The 23,225-nt window shown below is 48.3% G+C and overlaps 8 protein-coding genes across 8 annotated transcripts; 4 read left to right on the top strand and 4 right to left on the bottom strand.

The window, feature by feature from the left end:
- Positions 1 to 118: 118 nt before the first annotated feature.
- N7457_003199 (uncharacterized protein) lies at positions 119 to 1,627 on the bottom strand (the record flags this gene model as incomplete). The annotated part of the gene is made up of 2 exons (XM_057174244.1): positions 119 to 942; positions 997 to 1,627. The coding sequence occupies 2 exons, from the start codon at positions 1,625 to 1,627 to the stop codon at positions 119 to 121; spliced, it is 1,455 nt and encodes a 484-aa protein (XP_057034395.1).
- Positions 1,628 to 3,047: 1,420 nt separating this feature from the next.
- Positions 3,048 to 5,305, top strand: sit1 (putative siderochrome-iron transporter Sit1; the record flags this gene model as incomplete). Its single annotated transcript, XM_057174243.1, has 9 exons — positions 3,048 to 3,296; positions 3,383 to 3,466; positions 3,527 to 3,667; positions 3,716 to 3,820; positions 3,880 to 4,299; positions 4,357 to 4,414; positions 4,464 to 4,745; positions 4,803 to 4,862; positions 4,929 to 5,305. 9 exons carry the CDS (start codon positions 3,048 to 3,050, stop codon positions 5,303 to 5,305), a joined length of 1,776 nt encoding a protein of 591 aa, XP_057034394.1.
- Positions 5,306 to 6,217: 912 nt separating this feature from the next.
- Positions 6,218 to 7,294, top strand: N7457_003197 (uncharacterized protein; the record flags this gene model as incomplete). The annotated part of the gene is made up of 1 exon (XM_057174242.1): positions 6,218 to 7,294. The coding sequence occupies one exon, from the start codon at positions 6,218 to 6,220 to the stop codon at positions 7,292 to 7,294; it is 1,077 nt and encodes a 358-aa protein (XP_057034393.1).
- Positions 7,295 to 9,371: 2,077 nt separating this feature from the next.
- On the bottom strand, positions 9,372 to 9,929 carry N7457_003196 (uncharacterized protein; the record flags this gene model as incomplete). The annotated part of the gene is made up of 3 exons (XM_057174241.1): positions 9,372 to 9,483; positions 9,545 to 9,623; positions 9,737 to 9,929. 3 exons carry the CDS (start codon positions 9,927 to 9,929, stop codon positions 9,372 to 9,374), a joined length of 384 nt encoding a protein of 127 aa, XP_057034392.1.
- Positions 9,930 to 10,368: 439 nt separating this feature from the next.
- Positions 10,369 to 10,578, top strand: N7457_003195 (uncharacterized protein; the record flags this gene model as incomplete). Its single annotated transcript, XM_057174240.1, has 1 exon — positions 10,369 to 10,578. The coding sequence occupies one exon, from the start codon at positions 10,369 to 10,371 to the stop codon at positions 10,576 to 10,578; it is 210 nt and encodes a 69-aa protein (XP_057034391.1).
- A 534-nt stretch (positions 10,579 to 11,112) lies between these two features.
- N7457_003194 (putative transcription factor TFIIE complex alpha subunit) lies at positions 11,113 to 12,603 on the bottom strand (the record flags this gene model as incomplete). Its single annotated transcript, XM_057174239.1, has 3 exons — positions 11,113 to 12,274; positions 12,364 to 12,459; positions 12,509 to 12,603. 3 exons carry the CDS (start codon positions 12,601 to 12,603, stop codon positions 11,113 to 11,115), a joined length of 1,353 nt encoding a protein of 450 aa, XP_057034390.1.
- A 600-nt stretch (positions 12,604 to 13,203) lies between these two features.
- Positions 13,204 to 15,124, top strand: N7457_003193 (pseudouridine synthase PUS2; the record flags this gene model as incomplete). Its single annotated transcript, XM_057174238.1, has 4 exons — positions 13,204 to 13,280; positions 13,338 to 13,541; positions 13,600 to 14,829; positions 14,893 to 15,124. 4 exons carry the CDS (start codon positions 13,204 to 13,206, stop codon positions 15,122 to 15,124), a joined length of 1,743 nt encoding a protein of 580 aa, XP_057034389.1.
- A 405-nt stretch (positions 15,125 to 15,529) lies between these two features.
- Positions 15,530 to 23,196, bottom strand: N7457_003192 (uncharacterized protein; the record flags this gene model as incomplete). The annotated part of the gene is made up of 11 exons (XM_057174237.1): positions 15,530 to 15,738; positions 15,803 to 17,946; positions 18,006 to 18,057; positions 18,110 to 18,667; positions 18,729 to 18,928; positions 18,985 to 19,088; positions 19,147 to 19,724; positions 19,781 to 19,931; positions 19,986 to 20,147; positions 20,205 to 23,095; positions 23,148 to 23,196. 11 exons carry the CDS (start codon positions 23,194 to 23,196, stop codon positions 15,530 to 15,532), a joined length of 7,098 nt encoding a protein of 2,365 aa, XP_057034388.1.
- Between the last annotated feature and the right edge of the window lie 29 nt (positions 23,197 to 23,225).

Raw genomic sequence — 23,225 nt, 5'->3', positions numbered from 1 at the left:
ATAGTATGTGGAGCTAAGGGAGCTCATGGGACGCATGTTAGGGTCATCAGGACGTGTGACTATCGTGGCCAGGAGCCCCACCACCAGGTGCAGCAGGATGCGGGAAGTGGTTGTCGGTCTAGATATCTTGTGATGAAAGGGGCTCAACAAGCGGGTGGCAAGACGATTGATGGTAATATTGCAAGTTTTCGCAAGGGCAGATATCATATTTCGGCATGGTGGTGGGATATGGAACCAGTTCCCAGGAAAGGTCCACTTTGAAGTCTTTGAACCTCGATTTGAAAGACTCCACTTCCAGGCGTAGTTTTGAGGTGGTGCTTTCACAAAGGTTTTCGGGGATTTGGCATACAACAGTGCATAGATTAGAAATGGTGTCTGTTTCTAACTCATGGACCAGAGCCGGGAGCCGTAGAGCTTTCCCTTCCTCATATCGTAATGTAAGTCTTTCGAGACAGTCCGGTAGGATAATCTCTCCTTCGTGAACACTACCCAATGAACCAGGCGTGACTATGACTTCCTCCAAGACATCGAAGTATTCGAGAGCAGGGCCTAGCTGTGATCCCCCGTAAAAGTCCAAATCTAAGTACTTCAATGACCAGGTATGCCGGTCTCTCAGTTGGTCTGTAAAAAGGCCATAGTCATCTTCCTGATATGGGGATTCTAGTGTGATTGGACCTCTGAGGGTCAGTCTTTCCAATGCGCGCGGAAATTGAATAATGTACTCGAGAGATGCAGCGGAGATGCGACAGTTGAGAATGAGTAACTCTTTCAGGCTGGCGGCGCAACCAACAGCATGCTCCTCGGAAAATATAGCTTCATAAAAGATAGCACCAGTGATACAGAGCTTTTCCAACTGAGGGAGTGTGAAGATGGATTCGTTGAAGTCGATCGAAGGCTGATGTTGTTCCAAATCGGGAAGGTGTGAATCCGTACCTATATGACCTGTTGGATGTTAAAATCGATCCTTCTCATGGCCGGGCTCAATAGACCGCTTACATGTTCTTAATGCAGGAGTCAAGTGTGTGAGATTGTCCCGTGCAAAATATGTACATACTACCAGATCATTGGCAACATCCTTCAAATTAAAGTCCCTCGAAAGGGGATTGAACCCAAGGCCGAATGGGTCATCTTCTGAGCCAAGAGGATATCCTTGGGATTTCAGCTTCTCCATGATATCTAACAAAGTGGATATTCGCAAGTTGTCGTCATCGCGTGCGAGGTAAATTGCGCTAAGCACTTGGTTTATTGCCCCTTGTGGCGTGTATCGATCACTTGGTCGAAAATCCTTCCTCATGGCTAGATTTTGTAGGTTTTCCAATTTGGGAAGCGCCTTATAGAATGGCTCAGAGTGGTGAGCAAAGTCCTCAAAGCCCATATCATCGGCGTGTCGCACTTCTATGACTAGTGCTGCCAATTCTGGGCAAGTGGACACAGTGTCGGCAAAACTTCGAGCGTTCTCTAGCCCTTTCAGTCGGACAGACCGGTACATAACACGGTTGACTTCCCGATGAAGCCATTGGCACGTCTGTGAAAGCCTGCTGAGATGTTGTGGGTTTTCGTCACAGCGAAGATACTCTATGATCATCAACCAAAGCTCTGGCGGGAATATTGACACTGTGCCGAACATGTTGCTGCGGTATTGAGTAGCCCAGTGGTAGAGATAGGTATCAGTAGTAGACTCAATAAGTATGGGGGATCACGTTGCAAACGCGCCCAGTCATGGATTGCTCCCCCGAAAAATATTAGATAATCACTCGAGTGCGGGTGCCCAGTTGGCCCTACACGCGATACAGTAGGAATAACCTTGCGACTAAGGCAACGTGAGACATTTTCTGCTTATGGCACAATCCTTTATTAACTCGATTGCGTGCCCCGGTATATGTTGTATGCTCGTGACGTTAATATCACCAGTGCTGTGCCGAATCTGGAAAGCGGTATCCCTCAACACGTATACATGTCGTGGTAACTGGTTGTGGCTGCGTACATTGTGCTAACCCTTCAACATCTTCATGGGATTTTTGAAACGTTGATTTATCTAGTCCTTTTACGTCCACCTGCATAGTGTCAAAGTTGGATGTCCATGGCCAATCCAGAATAACGGCAATCTCCATCTGGATCCACATCTAAGGAACTTATCTTTGACCTACTCCGTACATAGTCCGTATTTGACTCCTGTGCACGAAGAGTGGGAAATCGTGACTCATGCATACTTTGAAGGGAATAGGACCGGTGCTTCGTTATATCCAAGATCAGCAAAAGGGGCGAATGTTTGAATGTGCAAAGAGCCTGATTACATTCTATCTGACTATATCCCATGGGGTATATCTGACCTCATACATACCCCCATAACCTATGCGTGTAGTTATAATTAGGTATCTCAATTTTTTATGGGTAAAGATGGAATATCGTCAGTCTAGTTTAGCTTCACATGCACAACGATTATGTATGGACCATGTGCTTGACCATGATATGTTGTTAAAAGACACTTAGATATAACTTGCTAACGCGCACTTGATAGGATAGACATCCATTCGACATCTGATTCATAGCTCTTGCCGGGAGTTTTTCCAGTGTGATCTTGTAAGATGATGGATTACATTTGTATTAACTATCTTGTAGATATGATGTTGATTCAGGCATCACAGTTGTCCGGGATATAGGATCTAGAATGGCTTGGCTATGAAACAGCTAGTCGTACGACGCATACGGAAAATATCCGAACCACGCCTAGACCCCCCGGGGTGGCCTTGGCTCCTGCTAGCTGAGAGGTCTGAGCGTGCCCAGCAGTCCAAGCCATGGGTGAGATACGAGGAGTGGGGTCCATCGATGTCCGTGGCTGGCTGTTTCCTGTCAGACCAAGGCTCTTAGCAGTTCTCGGCACTTGCCTGAACAGGACTTAGGGTCACAGGCTCATCTGATAAGATCGAGTGAGCCTTTTATCTGAGACCTTTATTTTCGCCTCTTAGCTGTTCGGAGACTTTTTCCTTTTCCCACTTCATCTCTCTCAGATAGTTTGATCGAGTCGTGAAATTTCGCTCAACCCTGTCATGGGTTTATTCACGAAGATGAAGGTAGAGTCTAGCCACATCGGCGAAGACTCGGACAAAAACCCCCGCAATGAAGCTATCCCAGTGAATCCCCCTGTGAGCCTACTGGGCCAAGGCAGTCCAGGTGTTCGACGGATCGAGATCGTTACATCGCACTTCCGACTATGGGATCGGGTTGCTCTCTTCCTTGCCATTTTCCTGATCGCTTACGTGTACGGGTTGGATGGAACTGTTCGTTACACATACCAGGTCCGTGTCACCGACTCGCCGCAACCCAATTCTGACGTCAAAGAGTGTCGAGAACAAAATAAGCTGACAGTGGTCATTTTTCATAGCCCTATGCCACGCAAAGTTATGGCCAACATAGTCTTCTTGCGACCATCAATGTTTTGCGAGCTGTCATCGCCGCTGCTGCGCAGGTACGGGCATCGAAAGACGAACGACACATACATATTAGCTAACACTCACCCTCCTCGCAGCCAACTGCTGCTAAGATTGCAGATGTATTTGGCAGAGCGGAAATGATTCTCGTCTCGATCGTCTTTTACACTGTAGGAACTGTTGTGGAGGCATGCGCGACGAATGTCCAGGCTTTCGCAGCAGGTGCTGTGATTTATCAGGTGAGCCATTTCATTATGGACGCATGATATGTTTTTGACTCCGTTTAGATTGGATACACCAGTATTATGCTCTTGGTGGAAGTCCTAATTGCCGATGTGACTTCTAGTCGGTCTCGTCTTCTCTTCTCCTATATCCCGGCCTTGCCGTTCCTCGTGAGTCCCCATACACCCACAGTGAAGAACTTGCGAAAGAAAATACTAATTTGTCCAAGATTAATACGTGGATTAGTGGCAACTTGACTGCTGCAGTTCTCAAGGTCACTTCATGGGAATGGGGCATTGGTATGTTTGCTATCATCTATCCCGTGTGCTCTATTCCTCTTATTGCGGTTCTCTACATTGTCCATCGACGAACGAAAAAGACTGGATCACTCGAGTCCTACAAAAGTTCGCTCCAGTTATTGGGAGGACGGCAACTGGCTGTAGAGCTTTTCTGGCATCTGGACGTCATTGGTATGATTCTCTTGCTTGGTATGTTGGCTTGTATTCTCGTTCCCTTTACTCTCGCCGGAGGCGTGACGGCGCAATGGAAAACTGCCAAAGTGATTGCACCACTTGTGATCGGAATTTTATTGATTCCTGTTTGGATCTGCTGGGAGAGATACTGCAAACACCCAATGCTACCCTTCAAGGTAAGTCGCATACTTGAAGCTATATCCAAAATTGTTGCTGACTCTCATCGGTTGTAGCTATTCAAAGACCGCGCAGTTTGGGGTGCCCTTGGAATCCCGATCATGCTCAACGCTGGTACGTCGGCCACAGCACTATTCTTGATTGAAGGCTAACATCTATCTAGCGTGGTATTTGCAAGGTAACTTCTTATACACGGTGCTTTATGTGAGCTTCGATGAATCTGTCCTCAGTGCGACTCGAATCACCTCTCTTTACAGCTTTGTTTCTGTTATAACGGGTGTTATTCTCGGACTCATCGTTATCAAAGTTCGCCAATTAAAGCCTTTCATCGTGGCCGGAACCTTGCTCTTCATGGTGGCTTTTGGAATCCTCATTTACTTCCGAGGTGGCAGCTCGGGCTCCACTCATTCCGGAGTCATTGGCGCACAGATTTTACTGGGTATTGGTAAGTGGTTGTCCGGGATTTCTCGTTGATTTGAATATGACTGACAAAAGGTATCAGCTGGTGGAATGTTCCCTTACCCAGCTCAAGCCAGTATCCAGGTTGCGTCAAAGCATGAACGTGAGTATTATTTATAATCGAACATAGCCTACGATGGAAAGAAGTCAATTGCTGACAGCTAAATAGACGTTGCTGTGATAACCGGACTATATCTCGCATCGTACAACGTGGGCAGCGCATTGGGAAACACAATTTCTGGCGTCATCTGGAACCAAGTCCTGCCCTCCGAACTAAACCGCAGACTGGCCAATCCAACCCTCGCTGCGTATGTCTACGCCCAGCCGCTTGCATTTGCAGACGCCAATCCTGTGGGAACTCCCGACCGAGACAATGTCATTCTCGCCTATCAGAAGGCACAGCGTCTTTTGTGCATCACGGGTATTTGTTTGACAGTCCCTTTGATTGCATTCGCTCTGGTGATTCGCAACCCAACCCTCACAAAGGAACAGAGTCTGGCCAAGGCCGAGGAGGATAGTATTGACTCGGGCGCCTCTCAGTCGTGAAGCCTGAGTAGTTGAGGACAATCCTGAAAATCAAGTTGGCCTAATAAGGAGTGGGAAAGCAGAAATATTTTGGTTCGCTGTATGCAATATTGGGTGAATAAGCAGAAGAATAATCGCAAAATTATGTTCGTCTTTGAGTGAAGACTTGATTTCATTTGGCTGAATCATTCAGTTATAGAGCAGGAACATGAATTTGACCCATCATGTTACTATTTGACATAAAGAATATTCTAATATCTGATTTCAGTCGTTCGCATTACACTATTAAGATGCAATTAATGCACTTAATGCACTATCCCTGCAAATCTCAACTGACCTTCCCGACTCTCCGAGTTGAAATAATGGATGCTATTGAATGACCTCCAGTCTAAGTCTTCCGCATGGGATCTTACTACATGTATATGTCCTATTCGAAAGAGTCGATCAATCATAGTTTGTTCTCGTTGAGCCCATTCAGAGGTAGAGTCAACTTGTGAAACCCCCTTGCTGCCTTTCTGACGCCGGTGGCTTCGTTCTTCACCGAGGTAGTATTCCGTATGCACACAACCACAAACAGCTTAGACCTGATGGCTGCGTACTGGCTGGTGATATATCATAGGCCAACACTGCAAAGACCCGTCTAAAACATCCGTCTGGCGAGTCCTGAATGGCCCCAGCAAATGCCGATCCCAATGGATGGAGTAGAAGTGGGCACTTCATCCATGCACCACCCCAAGCCCAAGCAAAGTCTGCGTCGAGAGGTAAAAGGTGCAGGGGGCCAATGTGCAGAGGAGCCGAATCTATTTAAATTAAATCACGCCACTGGGCTCCATAGTATGCCCATCTTCTCTCACGCCTATTGCAGCCCACTGCACTTAAGCTTAATTCTCCTCCAGCCCATCATATACGTATATTATATTCAAGACATTCACCATGACCATTACCACATCTACCCTCGAGAACAGCAATAAAACACCTCAGCGACTCCTCCTCATTAGTGTACCCCGTACCGCATCGAATCTCCTCCTGAAAATCCTCAACCTCCCCAACCAACCGAACGCCTTGACCAACGAAAGAGGCGGCTATTTCTTCCACGACGCCTTCGAGGCATCCGGCAAGGATGGTCGCTTACAAAAGCCTCTCTGCCAATGGACAGCAGACCAAAAGAACCAGACCACAGCCGCCCTCCAACAAGCCGTCGACAAACTCGAAAGCTATACCACCCGAGCCCATACCGAGAACAAAATCATGTTCACCAAAGAACATGCTTTCTGGTTCCTGAACCCAGGCGCGTTCACAAGCACTGTGAATGGCCCCGAGAAACCCGAGGATCTGGAACAGTTCCAGGTATCGGTGCCAGAATGCTACGGGCCGTCGCGGACATTCTCCCCGAACAACCAGACCGTTCTGCCAGATGAATACCTGCGCACGTGGCGGCTTGCTTTCATCATCCGTCACCCGGCGCTAGCCTGGCCATCGATGTATCGTGCGATGCAGAAACTGTCCGAGGCAGGGTTTACGGACGAAGATGGTGTCAAGGGAGTCTCGGTGGTGAATATGAGCTTTAAATGGACGCGGAAGCTGTTTGACTGGTGTATCGAGCAGTCAGATAGATCTGTTACGCCGTTGGTCATTGATGCAAACGATGTGATTCGGAATCCAGACGTTGTGGCTAAGTTTTGTGAGAACGCTGGGTTGGATATTGCATCTATGCAGTATGAGTGGACTGAAGCGAGAAATAAGTCTGATAGCTCGAAGCCTCCCTGTGTCGATGTTGGTGGTACGCAGGTGCTGGATTTGAAGCAGCAAGGTCATTCTATCTTTTTGTCGACGTTGCAGGAGTCGACTGGTGTTGTTAAAGATAAGGCGCCGGTGTTGGTTGATATTGATGCTGAAGTTGCTAAGTGGCGTGTGGAGTTTGGGGATGAGGCTGCTGGACTGATTGAGAAGGCAACGCGGGATGCTTTGCCTGATTATGAGTATTTGAGGGCGCATAGGGTTGTTGTATAATTCATCTGACAAATTTGGTTGATTGAAGGGATGAATTCTATATACCCATTGGGACTTTTTGTGGATTGGAAATGTAGGTATGAGAATTGAGAGAAAGTAGTGGAGTTTTTCTCTTAGTGACATATATATCTGAGTCTCGGACTGAGGAGAGCGTCAGGGACTTTGGAAGAAGAATAATTGAGATATGGCCAGCATACTAGAAACCTCCTAAGCCGTTAGCACGTTATATGGACCGAAAGGTTTCCATTGTAAGAAGAAAGGTGAATCTGCATTGAATATCCATGGCCTGGCTGGTAAGTCTCACCCAAGGAGTCACTAAGGCCAGCAACGCTTGAACTAGGATGTAGCATTGGTAGGTCATGATATATCATGAGACAGTGAGGACAAACAAAAGCTCATCATCATTCGTTAGATGAGACCTAATTGCTATCTTCACTGACTTAGGTGCCTTCTCTCTTCGTCTCCCTGTTTGCTGGTCTTCATAAAGCTATATAAGCGCCTTAACGATAGTAGATGCTTCCTAGCTCTTACACTACTTCCAGAAATAGCGAGGGAACGGCTCATGTGGTTAATATTCTCCACGTCTGGCCATCGTCATCGTTACCCGTCCATCTCTTACATCGTAGCATCGCCCGGGAAATTTGGAGTTTGCACTACTTGATCTTGATCAAAATCCCTCTTCCTCATACCTCTTTGTCAGATCTCATATCCTGCAAGTATCACCTATCTAATGCTAGGGAGAACTTGCACGATCACGTTGACTAACTCTCGTCACAGCGATATATCTTGGAGATATTCGCACTTAGATCGGCATCTAGGAAGATAGAGGAAGAAAATCTCCATCATCACCTCCAACCTGGACACCATGTCGTCCACTACTACCGGCGATGAAGGATGCAATACACCAACTTGCAGCATGTGTGATGAAATATCAATGGAAAATCTATCTTTGACTGATTGGGATGAGCAACGCTCTCGGAATTGTCCTTGGGGATGGAGGTGCTTTATCATTCGTGATCCTACAACAAAGCTTGTCATTGGGCTTCATGAAGGCGAATTGAAACTTATGTCTGAACATACTGGGCATAAATGCGGTCTTTATTGGGACTGTGTTCAGTTAGACAACAAGTTCCTGGGCTTTCGGAATGTTGTTTCTGGTACCTACATAGAGTGTCAGAAGAATGGGGAATATCACAATGGGAAGAATCGCTCCACTTGGAAATTCGTCGCCAGCTCTCAGGGTTGCAGTCCGGAAAAATCCTTCTGCGTGAGGGAACATCCAAATGGCGGCCATATCCTCCTTGTGAGTGATGGGAACCGGCTATGGCCGATGGTGATCGATAAAGACACAGAACTAAGGACAGGCCATCTAATAGATGAAGGAGTTGCGTGGGAATTCACTCAGGTTGGACCTATTCCTTGAAATCTATTAGTTACTCTGACTCTTCCAAATATTGCTCAATGAATCTATCAGGAATCACCACTCAGGCACTGCTCTAATCCCTCGCATATATACCGCTTGTTTAGATCTACCAGCTACAAATAACAGCGGAGGCATTCGAGAAAATCGGCTAGCTCGTTGACGAATCTATCGCCATTCTCTTCATTTTATATTAGTCTGTAATTCTATATTGCCCCTATGAGAGGATTATGAGTGTTGCCTAGAACATCCAGCACATCTACGAGCATCAAGAGCACCAGCGCTAAAATTCTAGCGCAGACTAAGGCATAGTGCTCCTTAGGCAGCCATGTTCTCTCGGCCATTGGAGTATCAAATTCAAGAATAACCGGGCCATTCACTCTCCAAGATCGCTTAAGACAGGGCTTCGAAGACCCCTGGGAGCAATTCTAGGGATATCCGAAAAATAATGGAAGAAGAGTTCATGCTGGGTATACGGACAAGCTAACAACTATTTCTCTAAAGAAGCAGCCAACAAGGCCTACATTATCTAACCTCGCAAGCGGGAGAGACCAGGGAACCAGTGTGACATCCGATCCAGCCGTGGTGCAAAATTGATTCGTAAAGGCCCAAATGTGGAGTCGTGACACCAATGGCCTCAATAAGTCCCAACGCAGCTCAGTTTTTATAGCACTTGATTGAATTCGCCTTGTCCTCCATGCCCGACGGGAGGTCATACCACTCTGAGGTGTTGATATCGGGCGTGCTATCACCCCTGCACTTTATTGAACTACACAGAAGCGCAAGTCAGCCGGGATCTCTGATCGGAGGATAGAGGGAAGCAAACATACGACCAGAAGCGACAGCGGTATCCAGAAGGGATTTGAATGGAGTTGACTTTGTTTTTGAGGGTAGTACCGATTAAGGTATCTGTGCACAATTGTTGGATTAGTTTTCATCGCGGCGGTTCAATAGAATTGAAGGTTTGATGGACTGAAATGGAGCAAAGGATGGGATGGGTTGTTGTGAATGTGGGCACGAACGGCATGTATTTTGAATCCGGACTCTGATATCAGCACAGTCTTCCCATTTTCTCTTCGAGCAGATTTCCACATCGACGTATTCGTTCTTCGCATCTTGGCTGCGAGCACTGAGCTCAAGAGGGTCGGCGGTAGGCGCGGCGGTGGTGATGTCTATAGCAGTGGCAAGCAGTAGGAGGGCTGGAGTAAAACGCATGGCGAGTAGTTTGGACTGAAAGTAAAGATAGAAAATCACAGTGTTATGGGTTCACTTCAGGCATGAATTTCCCTATTTCCAGAGCAAGGGACTGCCTTTTATACCCACGTCTGGCCCCCAAAAGTAATATAACACACATATGAACCTCCCCAACACTACGGAGTCGAAAGACACACAAGCAAAGCAGATACTAACCAGTATTGGCTGATCTACTAGCCTAAGGACTGACTAGCCGACGAGTGGCTCCAGTGCAACCATTAGCGGCTTTCAGGGACCTGGAGCCAAAAAGTTGATGCCTAGGGATGTAGGCTTTTGATGGCGAAGATTGGAACTTATCTCGCTTGTGAGAATATGGAGGACTAGATTGTATGGGCATGACTCGCAGTGAGGGTTAATTGCTGTAAGGGAGCTTTATCACCAGGGCGCCTCGGGACAGAAGATGGCTGGGGTTGAGTTGGCCGCTGTCATGTCGAAGCTGCTACAACGCCACCACATCGACGCCGTACCTCTTGCTGGGAAGCAGCCGAGGGGTATCGAGCAGACGCTAGAAGAGGTTGTGAATGGTGGTATTATGAGGATGTCTTTGATCATGGGCGGAATTTATGATGCGGGCAAGAACAGAGACATCCCGATGCGATTGTCTCGGTGACATTAAGAGCCAACGCACGTATATCCCTTCCATCGGGGGGCTTTGGTGCATTCAATGGCGTCTTTTGAGGCGATTTATGTATTCTTGTGTTGAAATTCTGGATTTTTCAAGTAGAAAGACTGGCAATCTCTTTTTAGTCAGCGGCCATTCCAATAGTTGAAACAACGTGAGTGAATACAACAGCGAATAAGACGACGAATGGTTTCTCGAGGGAGGACTGGCTGGCAATCTACCGATCAGAGGGAGCCAAATGTATCCTGTGTCCCAATGGGTGGTTGGGCCAGCTTGAAGATCGTTGAAAGACAACCCAATGCGCCATCAAAACCAACTCAAAAGCAGAACAGAAAGCAATACACGATAAAGCCACAAGTATTACAATAATTAGCAGAAGAGGACAATAATAAAATTCTCCAGGAATCTGTAATATCGGTAAAATGCAATTCTATGTCAATGATGCGGCTTTACGAACCTGATTCTCCAGTTGTCATGATTATTCGGCGCCTGCGCCGATGGCTGACTGTTTTTCTAATTTCATTATACATCTTCAAACTCCTCGTCATCCTCGTCGGATTCCTCAGCTTCTTTCTTAACCTCAGCCTCAAGCTTAACCTCAGGATCAGGCTTGATCGCAGGGTCGACCTTAATTTTCTTTGCCGCGGGTCCATCATCGGCAGGAATAGATGGGGTCCCAACAGAGGACTGAGGAGCGCTGGAAGCCGACTCAAGCTCACGCTTGATACCGACACCCCCAAAGGATGTGGTGGGGGCACTTGTAGGGCCACCAGCCATGGAGGGTGTAGCTGGTCCGCTGGGAGCGGAAATACCTTCGACATCCTCGAAGTCCTCTTCGTCAGAATCGTCTTCCGCACTGCTCGCGTCTGCTTGGGCCTGCAGTGCCTTCTCGCGCTCCATTTCTGCGTAGTATGCGGCGACCTTGTCGTCCAGGGCATCCACACTCGGTTTCTGGTCTTCATCCGCAAGCTCAGACTTCACCGCAGTACCCGTCTCGATCTTGGTCTGGGAACTGCCAACCTGGGCTGCATTGACTGTAGAATGCGTGTGCCATACAGGGAGGGCGTTTTGCTTCTCAACCGCTGCTTTACGAGCGGCCTCGTCTGCCACTTCAGCGGCACTCTTCTCCTCACTCGAGGTGAGTGAAATCTCCAGTGCAGCTGCGTCTGTCTTGGCATTGGGACGCGTGATATCCTGTGCCTTGGGTGGAACAGCGATTGCTGCACGGACTGGGTGTGTGTTCTGGTTCCTGATAACCTCCACCTTGTGATCCCACGCAGTTTCAAAGTCATTCGGAGGAATTTCGACCGAATCAATTTGCTTTAGCAATTTGAGCATATTGTCAAGCTGTGCCATAAGCTTGCTGTTTTTCTCATGGCCCGTACGATCAATCCCTTCCACGCCTTTAACATCCTCCGTGCGCTCCAGGACAGCGCCGCAATTTTGGCATTCGAATCCTTCTTCTCCAACTAGACTCAGTACGTCCAGTTCGGTCCACTCAGATTTGCATCGTACACAAATGTACTCTTTGCGCTCCTCGCTCGGTGTGTATTGGGCTTTAATAGTGGCGGTCAACTTGGAGACTTTGAATTTGATTGCATCGACAACCGGGTGGAGAGGGATATAATAGTATTCGCGGTTGACTGGACGGGTGGATCCATCACGAATTTCGGCGCGTGTGCTCCTATAGTCATCACAGAACTAGGTCAGCTTTGTTTGATTTTTTTTTTCCTCGCACTGCTGCGCGCGGCGCATCAGACAGAAATGCCATACACTCCGATCAAGCGATCCTCTCGAAGCCTAGCGCAAAGCTTGCGTAGATCTTTCTGTTGCATTCCCATCAAGAATGCTAGATCCTCAGCGTGAAGGCTGTAGCTGGTCAGCATATTGATGTTTCAAAAGGAAGCTATCGTCATACACTGAATGCAGGAAGAGCGCATCGACTACCAGAATGTGACGAGTCTCATAGAAGGCCCTTGCCACAGTCCGGATGAGAGTCTTTGAAAGATCCATGGTTGTAAGAGCGTTGGAGCAAAAAAATTGGTTCAAGAGAAAATCCGATAAGCATTCGACCGTGGCGCAAGGCGTTCAGTCGCAAGGTTCAGACAGTGGACAGGATGAGCATGTGCTTGGATCACAAGAGACAGCTAAGTGAGTGAAGAAGTCCGAGTCTAAATATGAAAGGAGCGCGCTGGAGCGACAGGCAGCGCTGAGCTAGTGAGTGAACAATGGGCGTTGTTAATTCAGATTCAAGCCCTCGGAGCTTCATGTCACATGCAAAGTTCACTCCGCCTCAGGCAGCACACTTGCCATATCCGGTTAGTCAATCTACCCGCACGCTAGGCCGTTCTCGGACTAGTACGGCGATGATGGAAAAGATGAATGGCGCGGAGACGAGGGCAAAATTCCCTAAATCGTTGATTTCATGCGGGCCTCGATCGTTTACCAGCGGAACCTTTTTGGGATCGTCACTGCACCCAAGTGTTCAACCTCAACTCGCTCACTACTCCGGAATACTCGGAGCCCCACCGTTAGCCGTCAGTTCTACAGATCTTTCTGGCGCGACCCAGCTGCACCTCGCGCGGAGCTATCAGAGATCTTCCAACGCATACAATGGCCGACAACCAAGGAACAGGAGGCGGAGGTAGTGAAAGGCGTAAGAACCGCGATATGGGGCGAGCGGCATGGAGGTACGCTACACCAATGATAATATCCCCGTTCTTCGCATTGTCAGCTAACTAATTCAGTCGTCAAGCGGTAGACAAGCGAAAGCGCAATGAAGATAAGGCTGAAGCCAAGCGTCGCAAGGTTGAGAATGGAGAAGACGTCAATTTGCCGATCTACGCGACCCAATTCTCCAAAGAGGAGATCGAAGGCGAGGAGCGCCGCCCTAAGAAGAAGGTCGCTCTTCTCATGGGATACTCGGGCACTGGATACTTTGGAATGCAATTGTATGTCTCTTTTTGCCAATTGAGTGCTATTGTCTTGTGCTGACGAGGTATGTTATAGGAACGAGCAACAGCGCACCATCGAAGGTGACCTGTTCACAGCCCTCGTAAACGTCGGCGCAATCTCCAAAGCGAACGCAGCCGATCCCAAGAAGTCATCCTTCGTCCGTTGTGCTCGCACAGACAAAGGTGTCCACGCAGCCGGCAATGTCGTCTCACTGAAGATGATCGTCGAAGATGCAGATATCGTTGAGAAGATCAATGCCCAGCTCAGCCCTCAAATTCGTGTCTGGGGCTACGAAGTGACCAGCAAAAGTTTCAGCTGCTACCAGATGTGTGATTCCCGCGTTTACGAATATTTGATGCCAAGCCACTGTCTTCTGCCCCCTCACCCAAGCACCTATCTTGGACGTAAAATCGTCGAGTTTGCCGATAAGGCAGGCGAGTTGGATGCCGTCAAAGCTCGACAGGAAGAGGTCGCCACCTACTGGCAAGACGTCGACGAGAAGTATATCAAGCCAATCCTGGAAGGTCTGCCTGAAGATATCCGCACGATCGTCGAAAAATCCATATTCTCCGACGACTCCCGCGATGCTCTCCAGCCCTCAGACGAGAACAAGGAAGTCTCTACCCCCGCCGAAGAACCCGCACCACAAGAGACTAGTGAACAACCTGCTACCGAAGAACCGGCACCCGCAGACCAGGAGCCGAAGCCCTTCGTCATGGAACCCCGCCAAAAGGCCATCCTTGACGCCATCAAAGCCATCAAAGCAGCCTATCTGACCGCGAAACGAGCCTACCGCGCACCCGCATCCCGCATCGCCCGCCTGCAAGAATGTCTCGAACGCTACGAAGGCACAAAGAACTTCCACAACTATACGATCCAGAAAACACACAACGATCCCTCAGCGAAGCGTCACATCAAATCCTTCAAGGTCAACACCACGCCGATTATCATCGACGGCACAGAATGGCTCAGCCTGAAGGTCCACGGTCAGAGTTTCATGATGCACCAGATCCGAAAGATGGTCGCGATGGCTACAATGGTTGTCCGTTCGGGCTGCCACCCAGACCGTATCACGGAGACCTACGGTCCTGATCGTATTGCTATTCCCAAAGCCCCTGGTCTGGGTCTCTTACTCGAGCGGCCGATTTTCGACTCCTACAACAACAAAGCAGCTGGTCTTGACCGTCTGCCTATCAATTTCGGGAAATTCGAGAAGGAGATGAATGAATTCAAGCAGCGGGAGATCTATGATCGGATTTTCCGGGAGGAGGAACAGAGTGCTGGGTATGTTATTCCCAATCTTGATTTCGATCTTTATTGAGATCGTGATACTAACTTTTCATACAGCTTTGGCTCTTTCTTCAACCATATCGATCACTTCCCTGCTGGTTACTTCCTTTATGTTACCTCAGGCGGTATTCCAGCAGCCAAGCTCGCAACCGCTGCTGGCGCCGGCAATACCAAAGTTGGTAACAAATCTCGTGACGCTCCACAAGACCAGCGAGATGCACTTGCTGCCGTGGAGGTTGGGTCAGACGATGAAGGCGAGGCTCCAGCGGGCGGAGAGGAAGAGGGTTGAACAAAATATTAACCTAAATGAACAATGATATTCATGAAGATCTTTCAAAATGCAATCTACACAAGGATCAGATTGTCAAGAGCTAGAAACGCTCGAATTTCTATTCTGAGAAATAGACAGCGAAATGCATGTAGATGACCTGTCCATCCAAAGTCACCATTGATAGAAATAAAATCCTACTCCAGTTCCTCATGACCAAAGGTACGCCCGAAAAAAAAAAAAAAAAAAAAAAAACCACAATCATTGCAAGCGCAAAAACAAAATAGAACAGCAAGAGGTCGTAAAATCCGTTAGGTGTGAGAATTGGAATCATAGGCACACATCGCGCTCGCTGAAACCTGTGACGCCGAACGCATGGGAAAGAGACATATGAAAGGAGTAGATTGCAATAGAAAAGTCCGTTGGTTAGGGAGATCCAGGAACTCCTGTCTCGGAATCTGTTGCGATCGCAGAGTTTGCCTCCCATTCCTCGACGGATACCACGTCTGATTCTAAGGGTATCGGGTTAGATGATGTTTCAGGGCCATTCACGAGGGATAGGAATCGAAGCCTACCGGAAGGCGGGTCGTCAGGGACTTCTTCGAGAGACATCGCTCTGAGCAGTGAGAGGAGTTCTGAGGGGATCATGTTAGTGGTGCTGGAGAAAGAAATCACTTCAGGCAAGTGACTCAAACTTACCTTTGGCCTGCAGGCCGTCGTCCTGGTCCGTCTCATCTCCGTAAAAGGTGGCTAGACAGTAGTTCATCACTGGGGCGATGTTTTCAAGCAATCTTCCGTCGACATGATTGATTTGATCATTCAAGAACGAAAGTTTCAGTCGATGGATACAACTTCTCAGAAGCCGACGGCCAATGTTATGGCGCCGTGCTTGAGTAGTAGACTTTTGTTGCTCGAGCGTCTGTAATTCATCATTGGGTAGGTCACCATCTTGCTCAATGTCTGCTGCATCGGTTTCCGTGTTCTCCTCTTTGAAGAGCTTCTCTTCGAGGACATTGTGCATGTTCCGACGAACAGTCTCATCCTTATAAATGAGCAAGGTCGGGGCCCAGATGGGAATGCTTTCTAGAACAAGTTCTTTGAAAGTAGCCGGTTCCATGTTCAGGCGCTCGTTGGTGCCATGGCAGAGATGCATGAAGAAGTCGATGTGCTCCTGGCCGCCGCTGTTGTTGATGCTTTCGACTCCCTTTGCAATAAACTCAATCATACCAACGACTCGTCGCTCGTCTGGGCAACGTTGGCAGAACGTTGCGGCTGCACCCAGAAAAGGTGCGCATTGGACAGCAGGGTCGATTCTCACGCCACTTTCCAGTGTTGATTGGATGGAATTCAATAAATCTGTCTCAGGCTCACCATCTAGCAATATTCCAATGAGAACGCGGATGACCGGGGACCTGGCAAGATTATCGTGGTTCACAACCTTCACCAAGAGGGACAAAGAACCTTCACTGTCAGTTGGCTTGATGAGGTCCATTTCCCTGGTGTTAGTTGAGAACCTCCCGTTAAGAATTCGCCTCTGTCCACCAACAGGGGTAGGGCGAAGCGAAAGGTCAACATGTCTGAAAAAGACCAGGCACAATGACAGCAAAGACTGATAGCTGAAACGGCGTCCCTTGCTCAATAGGCGCGCATAATTTGGATGTCGATTGCGCAGTCTCTTGGTATCCGCTTCATCAATCCAGAGAATTTCCAAACAGACGGCAAAATACCCTTGCTCAAGTAAGATCTGAATGACACTTGCGCCGTAATTGGAAAGTTTGAGAAGGAAGCCAAAGTAGTCCTCCCAAACCCGCATAGTGCATTGTACATCGGACCACAGGCTTGACAGCATGACCACAATGCGTTGAATGAGATCTTCAAATCGGTCGCACCACAATATCCGTTCATCTTCGTTGAAATCCGGCTCTGTGGATATCAAGTGGAGCTGCTTCAAGGCATGATTGATCAGCATAATTGCTTTGCTTCGGATTTCCGGCTGCTGCGTCTTGATCATGATGTTGTAAAGTGAGGTTGGCCGGTCAACAACCCACTCAAGGGTGGATTGAGCAGCGTTGGGACTCTTGTCAATCATGTCAATGAGTTCACCGTAAAGTTCTTGGTGTCCTTGAAGATCCTTGGTACGAGTAACTAATTGCTCAATGGTGTCCATCCCAATATCGATAGCCAACGATTCCGCTCTTATTTTATCGGCATTCTCGAGAGCCATGTTGGGCCATCGCTGGAGTAACTTGTGCACAAAAAATGCGTATTGTGGATCCAGAAGACAGTAGACCCGAATAAGCAACTCGTTGTCCATGGCAATATAATTCTGGGTTGTGATTGACACCGGAACGTGTACAGGAACATCAGGCTTCGTTGGCTTGAAGACCTCTTTGGATTTCTCAATGGTAGACACACGTTGGTAGAACAACATGTATGCATTCCACACTTTGCTCTTTGGGGCCCCGTTGATATACTGCATGGTCTCACTCGGGCCACCGAAACAGTGGCTTGCGATCAAAGAAGGGTCGAATTTGGAGACATCAGAATCATTGAACTCGACCCAAGAAGCTTCCCCGCCGGACGAGGGACGTTGGAGGGTATATGAGTAATAATGACCTGATTCGGCTGTACCGGTGTGCACAAGAACGCCAACCAATTCAAACATATCCGGAGCGATGGTTTGCTCGGGGTCAGAAAGGTGCTCAACTGTGTAGGGTGACATATCGATGTGGTGAGGGAATTGGAATTCATCGTTAATCTTGCTTCTCAGCATATGTACCATGTCAAAGTCAAAACGCTTCAGGTGGAAGATCAGGTTGTCAGGAACATCTTTCAGACAAGCACTAAATCGGAGCGTCGAAGTCAGAATATACTTCCATGCCACCATCTTATTGTCACTTACCGCTTAACAGCGTCAACATGCCGTCCACATGAGGTACAGGAGTATTTGTTATCTGAAGTTTCGTTAAAGACAAACACTTGCCGGGGACGCATGAATTCACTTACCTCCCTGCATAACCTCACCCGCCACGTAAGCCCGCAGACTGTCTTCCAGTGTCGCTTTTCCTTTGATCTCACACTGGATCGCAGAGAATGGCTCAAGTCGTTCAGAGATATGATCGCACTCCATTGACTTGATTTGCTGAACAAGCTGCCCTCCATAAAAAGACCGGAACCTCTTTTTCTTCTCACCATCGAGAACCTGGGCCTCCCAGCGATCAAAGAGCAGGTTGTAAAACTCATCGACATCCATCTGGACAGTGACGTCGATCTCCTCGTTGTCGTATGTAAGAATGCTTTTCACGAATTCTGAGGGTTCGATACCCTTGCTCCAAGTCTCTTGCATCCATGTGAACAGCCGTTGGGTTTCATAGAGAAGCTTTTGTGAAATGCGATCAGTAATGGGCAGATTGAGGATAAAATCCCGGAAATCAATATTCATGAAGAGCTGAGTCATGAGCGAATTGAGATAGCAAGTGTTCGAGAGGTTCTTCAGCCCCGCATAGCCTTCCGGCGACCGAAGCATTAACGATCGGTCAAAGGCAGATTCGAGATAGAGAGAGTCTAGCGTCAAGGTTAGTTGATCAGAATCTAATCTCAGGAACCATAAATGGGTGTAGCGAACCTCGGGGAACATTTGAGCCGAGCAGTTCCAAAATTCGACAATAAGTCTGATCGCTCTGCTTGCACAACAAGAGAACCACGCTGTAAAGGCTGGAGCGGGTGTAGCTGTGCATCACTGGAACATGAGGGACTACGTGCTCCGCCGTCTCAGGCGAAAAGTCCGGGAACAGGTACTGGTTGAAGATGTCCTCGGCAATAGTCCTAGAGTCTTGTTAGATCTGCAAGCACACTTGATCAGATTAAGAAATGAGACGTACAGTGTATTCAAAGTGACACCTGCAGCGTTGGCCAACTCAAGGCACCATTCTAACAGTGCCGAAAAGCCAATCACCAGATTATCTGCAGGTTCACGTCCAACAAACTAAAGATCATCAGTAAACAAGTTCTGTTTGGATCTTTTTCTATGGGAATCAAATCACCTCTTGTGTTTGGTGAGTGAGCATCACTCCACTCCACTGTCGGAGATACTCATTGAAGACCACGTCCCCAGGCGACTTTTGCGCAATAGTGCGGAATAGCCATAGAGAAGCATTGAAGAATTCTTCGGATCGAGGGACATGTTCGATAGTCTTGGGGATGACCTGTAAAATGGAAGACCAAAGAGTGGCAAGCATGTCAATCCGATTTGGGTTCTCTGCAACAGAAGATTCCACATCAATCTTTTTCATTGACAGCTTAAATGGCTTCAAGGGACCGCAAACTATCTTCAAACGTTCGAGAATATCCGTTCGAATTGATTTGCGTGTTTCTTCCAGGAGAAGTGATAGGATCAACTCATCAAACTTGGCGTGTTGCTTAACGGCATTCCAGACATTGATGTCGCGCAATGAACCCTCGACTAGAACTGCGAAAGAATTGCAAATCAGGCCTTGGGCACATGTACCAGCTCGTGGATCAGTAGGACTCGCGCGACCAATCTCAAGCAATTCAAGAATGCGTGGGACCAAGGACTGTGGGTTGGCGATGAGGACAGCTTCATCATCTTCGGGTCGATACACTAGAATACAATTAGCCGAGATATTCCAATGGAACAATGATCGACATTTAACATACCAGATATAGCTAGCAGAAGGCATTCGATGGCTCTCGTAGCTAGCAGAACAGTTATGGAGTTACTGGAGAAGGAACCAAACAGTTCATCTGATGTCAAGAATGCAACCAAAACTTGAACGCTGTGAGAGACAAAGCCTTGATCTGGAGGCATCTGCAGCGGTCGTTAGCACAAAAAACATTCAAGACAATAAAGGATCAAACTCACTTCTACAGCCTCCTCGTGAAGACACATTGACAATGTGCTCAACGAGTACAGAGCCTTGAAGGGCCGCTGCAATGGGAACATGTCTGTCTCGGAATTGTTCTTCGACCGAACGAGTTCTAGCGCTTGCGCCTGAGGCGGGAAGACAACCAAGAAATCAATGATCTGCAGATTATCAGCACCAGCCTTCAAAGAAAATGAAAACCCCTAATGATCCCTTACCTGCCGAGCTAAGTCATCCTTCAGATCCAGCAAATCATATAGCTCGTCGAAGTGTTGAAGTACTTCGTTGTCCACTGCTGTCAGGGACTGACGTCTCCCAGCCCAGGTGACTTCGTGGGCATCCGGGGCTTTTCGAAGAATGAGCAAACCGGAAGAGAGCTTCAGGTTCTGCACGAGGGCCTCTGGGTCTTGAAGTAACTCGACTTTCTGTCCACCAAGTATAGCAGTAAATTTGGAAAATCGACTGAGTTGAACGAGCATTTCTACAAGCTCCGAAGCCGTGGAAAGACCACCAATGCGGACAGAGCAGATTTTTGATGTGGTAGTGCCATTGAAACATTGGTATCTGAATTCAACGGGATCGCCCTTCAGAGGACGTTCCGGGAGGGTAGGCGGAGAGCCACGAGGGGAGCTGTACTGCGGTCTAGTTCGCAGTCCATGCAGCAGTTGACGAAGGAAATGCAGAGAACGACTGAACGTGAGCTCATCGGTCCCAGTCTCATTGTTGGATTTGTCAATATCCATGGCGACGTCGCCATCGGTTCTTTCATTGCATGGCGATTTCAACGCGGCAGCGGCGGATTTCAGTTGGTCAACACATTGCTTGACAAGGGCAATGTGGGTAGCGTCAATGGCCGATCGGGGGGATCTGCGAACAACGCCGTGGTCCAAATAGCTATCGATGGCAAACTTGATAGCCTCGGCTTCAATTGACTGCGGGGGTGCCGTGAGGATGAGATGCCAGATTCGATCGATCCCAGGAATGGTTATGACTTCATTCTCCCCGACAATGGAAGGGGGCTTGATTCGGATCTCGTAGTGGACGGACTGTTGTGTGAACCACAATACCTCACGAGAGTAATCCTTAGGAAGCACTTCGGGTAGATACTCATGAATGCAACGTTCAAGGAACGGGTTTTCTTTGCTGGTATGATTTGTGAGATCAACCATCATTTTCCAAATCACTTGACGCTCGTCAGGAGCCAAGTTCTGAGACATGAGAACCTCCTTCCATAGAGTGTTACCGAGATCAGGAGTGATGGTTTCCGGGGCCAGATCAATGAGACGGCGCATGATTTCCACTCTCGAGGAAAGGCCGTGCTTTGAAGACGGGTCCTTGGGTTTGGCGTGGTCTTCACTGACGAAATGGTGGAGTTCAATTATCACCAAGCGCGTCAAGTCGAAATCGTTAGCAAGTTTCCAGATCTCTCGTGCATCGTCGCGAGGCACGAGTGCATTCAACACTTGTATGCTACCTGCAGCACATTCATTCATCTCCCCAATGTCTTGGATGCAGCGCTCATATGTTTCTGCCTTATCAGTTTCGTTGAGTCCGGCCTTGATGAACTGAGCCAGCTGCTCGCTTCCAAATCCCTGCATGAGCTCCTTTTGTTCAGCGGGTAGGTCCTTCGCGCCAGAACTCTCACGAATGAGGCGGACACAAAGCTTCAGTGGAATAGAGTCAACTTGCTCCCCGCTGGACAGGTTGCGATAGTCACGATCGTTGTCCGATTGGCTCTCGCGCATACGAGGCACCAATTGCTCACAGAAATCGATGATGCGGCTGTCAAACCGATCTAGAGGGAGCTCAAGCACCTTTGAGCACACGTAAAGCAACGCCTTGGATCTGAATGGATGCATGGCAAAGGTCCGTGCGAGCATGGCGATAACCTCAGATACAGTCCGATCATCCTGACTCTCAGTGACCGTTTTCCAGATGACATCAGTGTCATGGTCAGTGTATTTGCCGGTCACAATTAAAAAGCCGAAGATGTTACTGCTGCGGCTAATCAACTGTGGGTGGGAGTCAATGCCCACAAGATATTCAAGGACCTTGTTTCGCCGAAGGTATTCCACCATGTACTTCAAGAACGGCATCTCATTCCCATCCCGGTTGTGAGATATGTTCTGACTCCAGATGCTAATCAGATCTGACTGCATCGCTTCCACGCCGTGAACGCGGAGCTCCATTCGACCTTCCATAATCTGCCTTTTCAGGCTGTCGAATTTCCATGTCCAAATAACACAGAGTGCGGCTTGTTCTGCATCAGCTTCCTCGGGTACCTGAACCGATAGCTCCTGGGCCAGTTGGAGTAAGAACTCCGGGTAACCGAGGCAAAGAAACTTGTAACTGCGGAAAATCGGGCCCAACAGACTATCACTCATTTCGCCAGTGGCCAATTGCGATTTCTTTCCCACAAAGATCTGATAGGCTTTGTCAATTGCTCTAATCGTTTCGTAAAAAGGCTGCAGTCTGTTCGAATCGGTAGGCGTGTCAACTAAAGAATCAGAACCACGATTCTCATCGATATCCGTGTCACGTTCAAATAGCGATAGCATATTGGTCAGAGGGCCCGGAAGCATGGCGAGGAGTTTCGGGCACTTCGGAAGCAACGAAACAAGCTTGGAGGCGTATTGCATCATTGCGCTCGACGCATCGAATGGAGGAGCTAAGATCTTAGCTTTGATTCGAGCAGAAAACGCATGTGCGTCGATGCAAAATTGGCTCTCCAGGACCTGGAAAAGAGGGATCTGGATGCCATGGATGATCCAGGGCAAGCTGTGGAGATATCTCCCAGAGGCGGTCGTCGAAATATCGATGTCTTCGTCCCCCTCCACGCCAGTGAGGAACGCGATGTCCAAGCGAACGAGATGAACGACAATAAGAGCATAATCCAGAAGATATTCTTCGAAAAGATCTGAGATGTCCTCAATGTCATCCAATTGTAATTCTAGTTGTCTGCGCAACAGACGATCCAGGATGCAGGGCAGATATCCCCAGAATTCCATATCAGCCATGACTTCCTCTATTGTAAGTCGATCGATGTCGCGCACACATGTTGTCAGCCACTTTTTGACTGCAATCAGGGCTGTCGCTTCGCGTGGGTGTCCTATCCATTGAATTAGTATGTAGCCCGGTCTCGCTGCCGGTTCCTTGCTTACCAAGTTCAAGCATGTCCCCAATCACCTTGAAATTCTCTCGAGTGGTCATATCGGGATCTACTTTGGGAAATGACTCGG

This window comes from Penicillium paradoxum, assembly GCF_028828445.1.
Source record: "Penicillium paradoxum strain IBT 22861 chromosome Unknown utg000003l_segment0_segment0, whole genome shotgun sequence".
Lineage (NCBI taxonomy): Eukaryota > Fungi > Ascomycota > Eurotiomycetes > Eurotiales > Aspergillaceae > Penicillium > Penicillium paradoxum.
The sequence above is the reverse complement of the archived record's forward strand: the minus strand, read 5'-3'. Positions and strand labels throughout refer to the sequence as shown.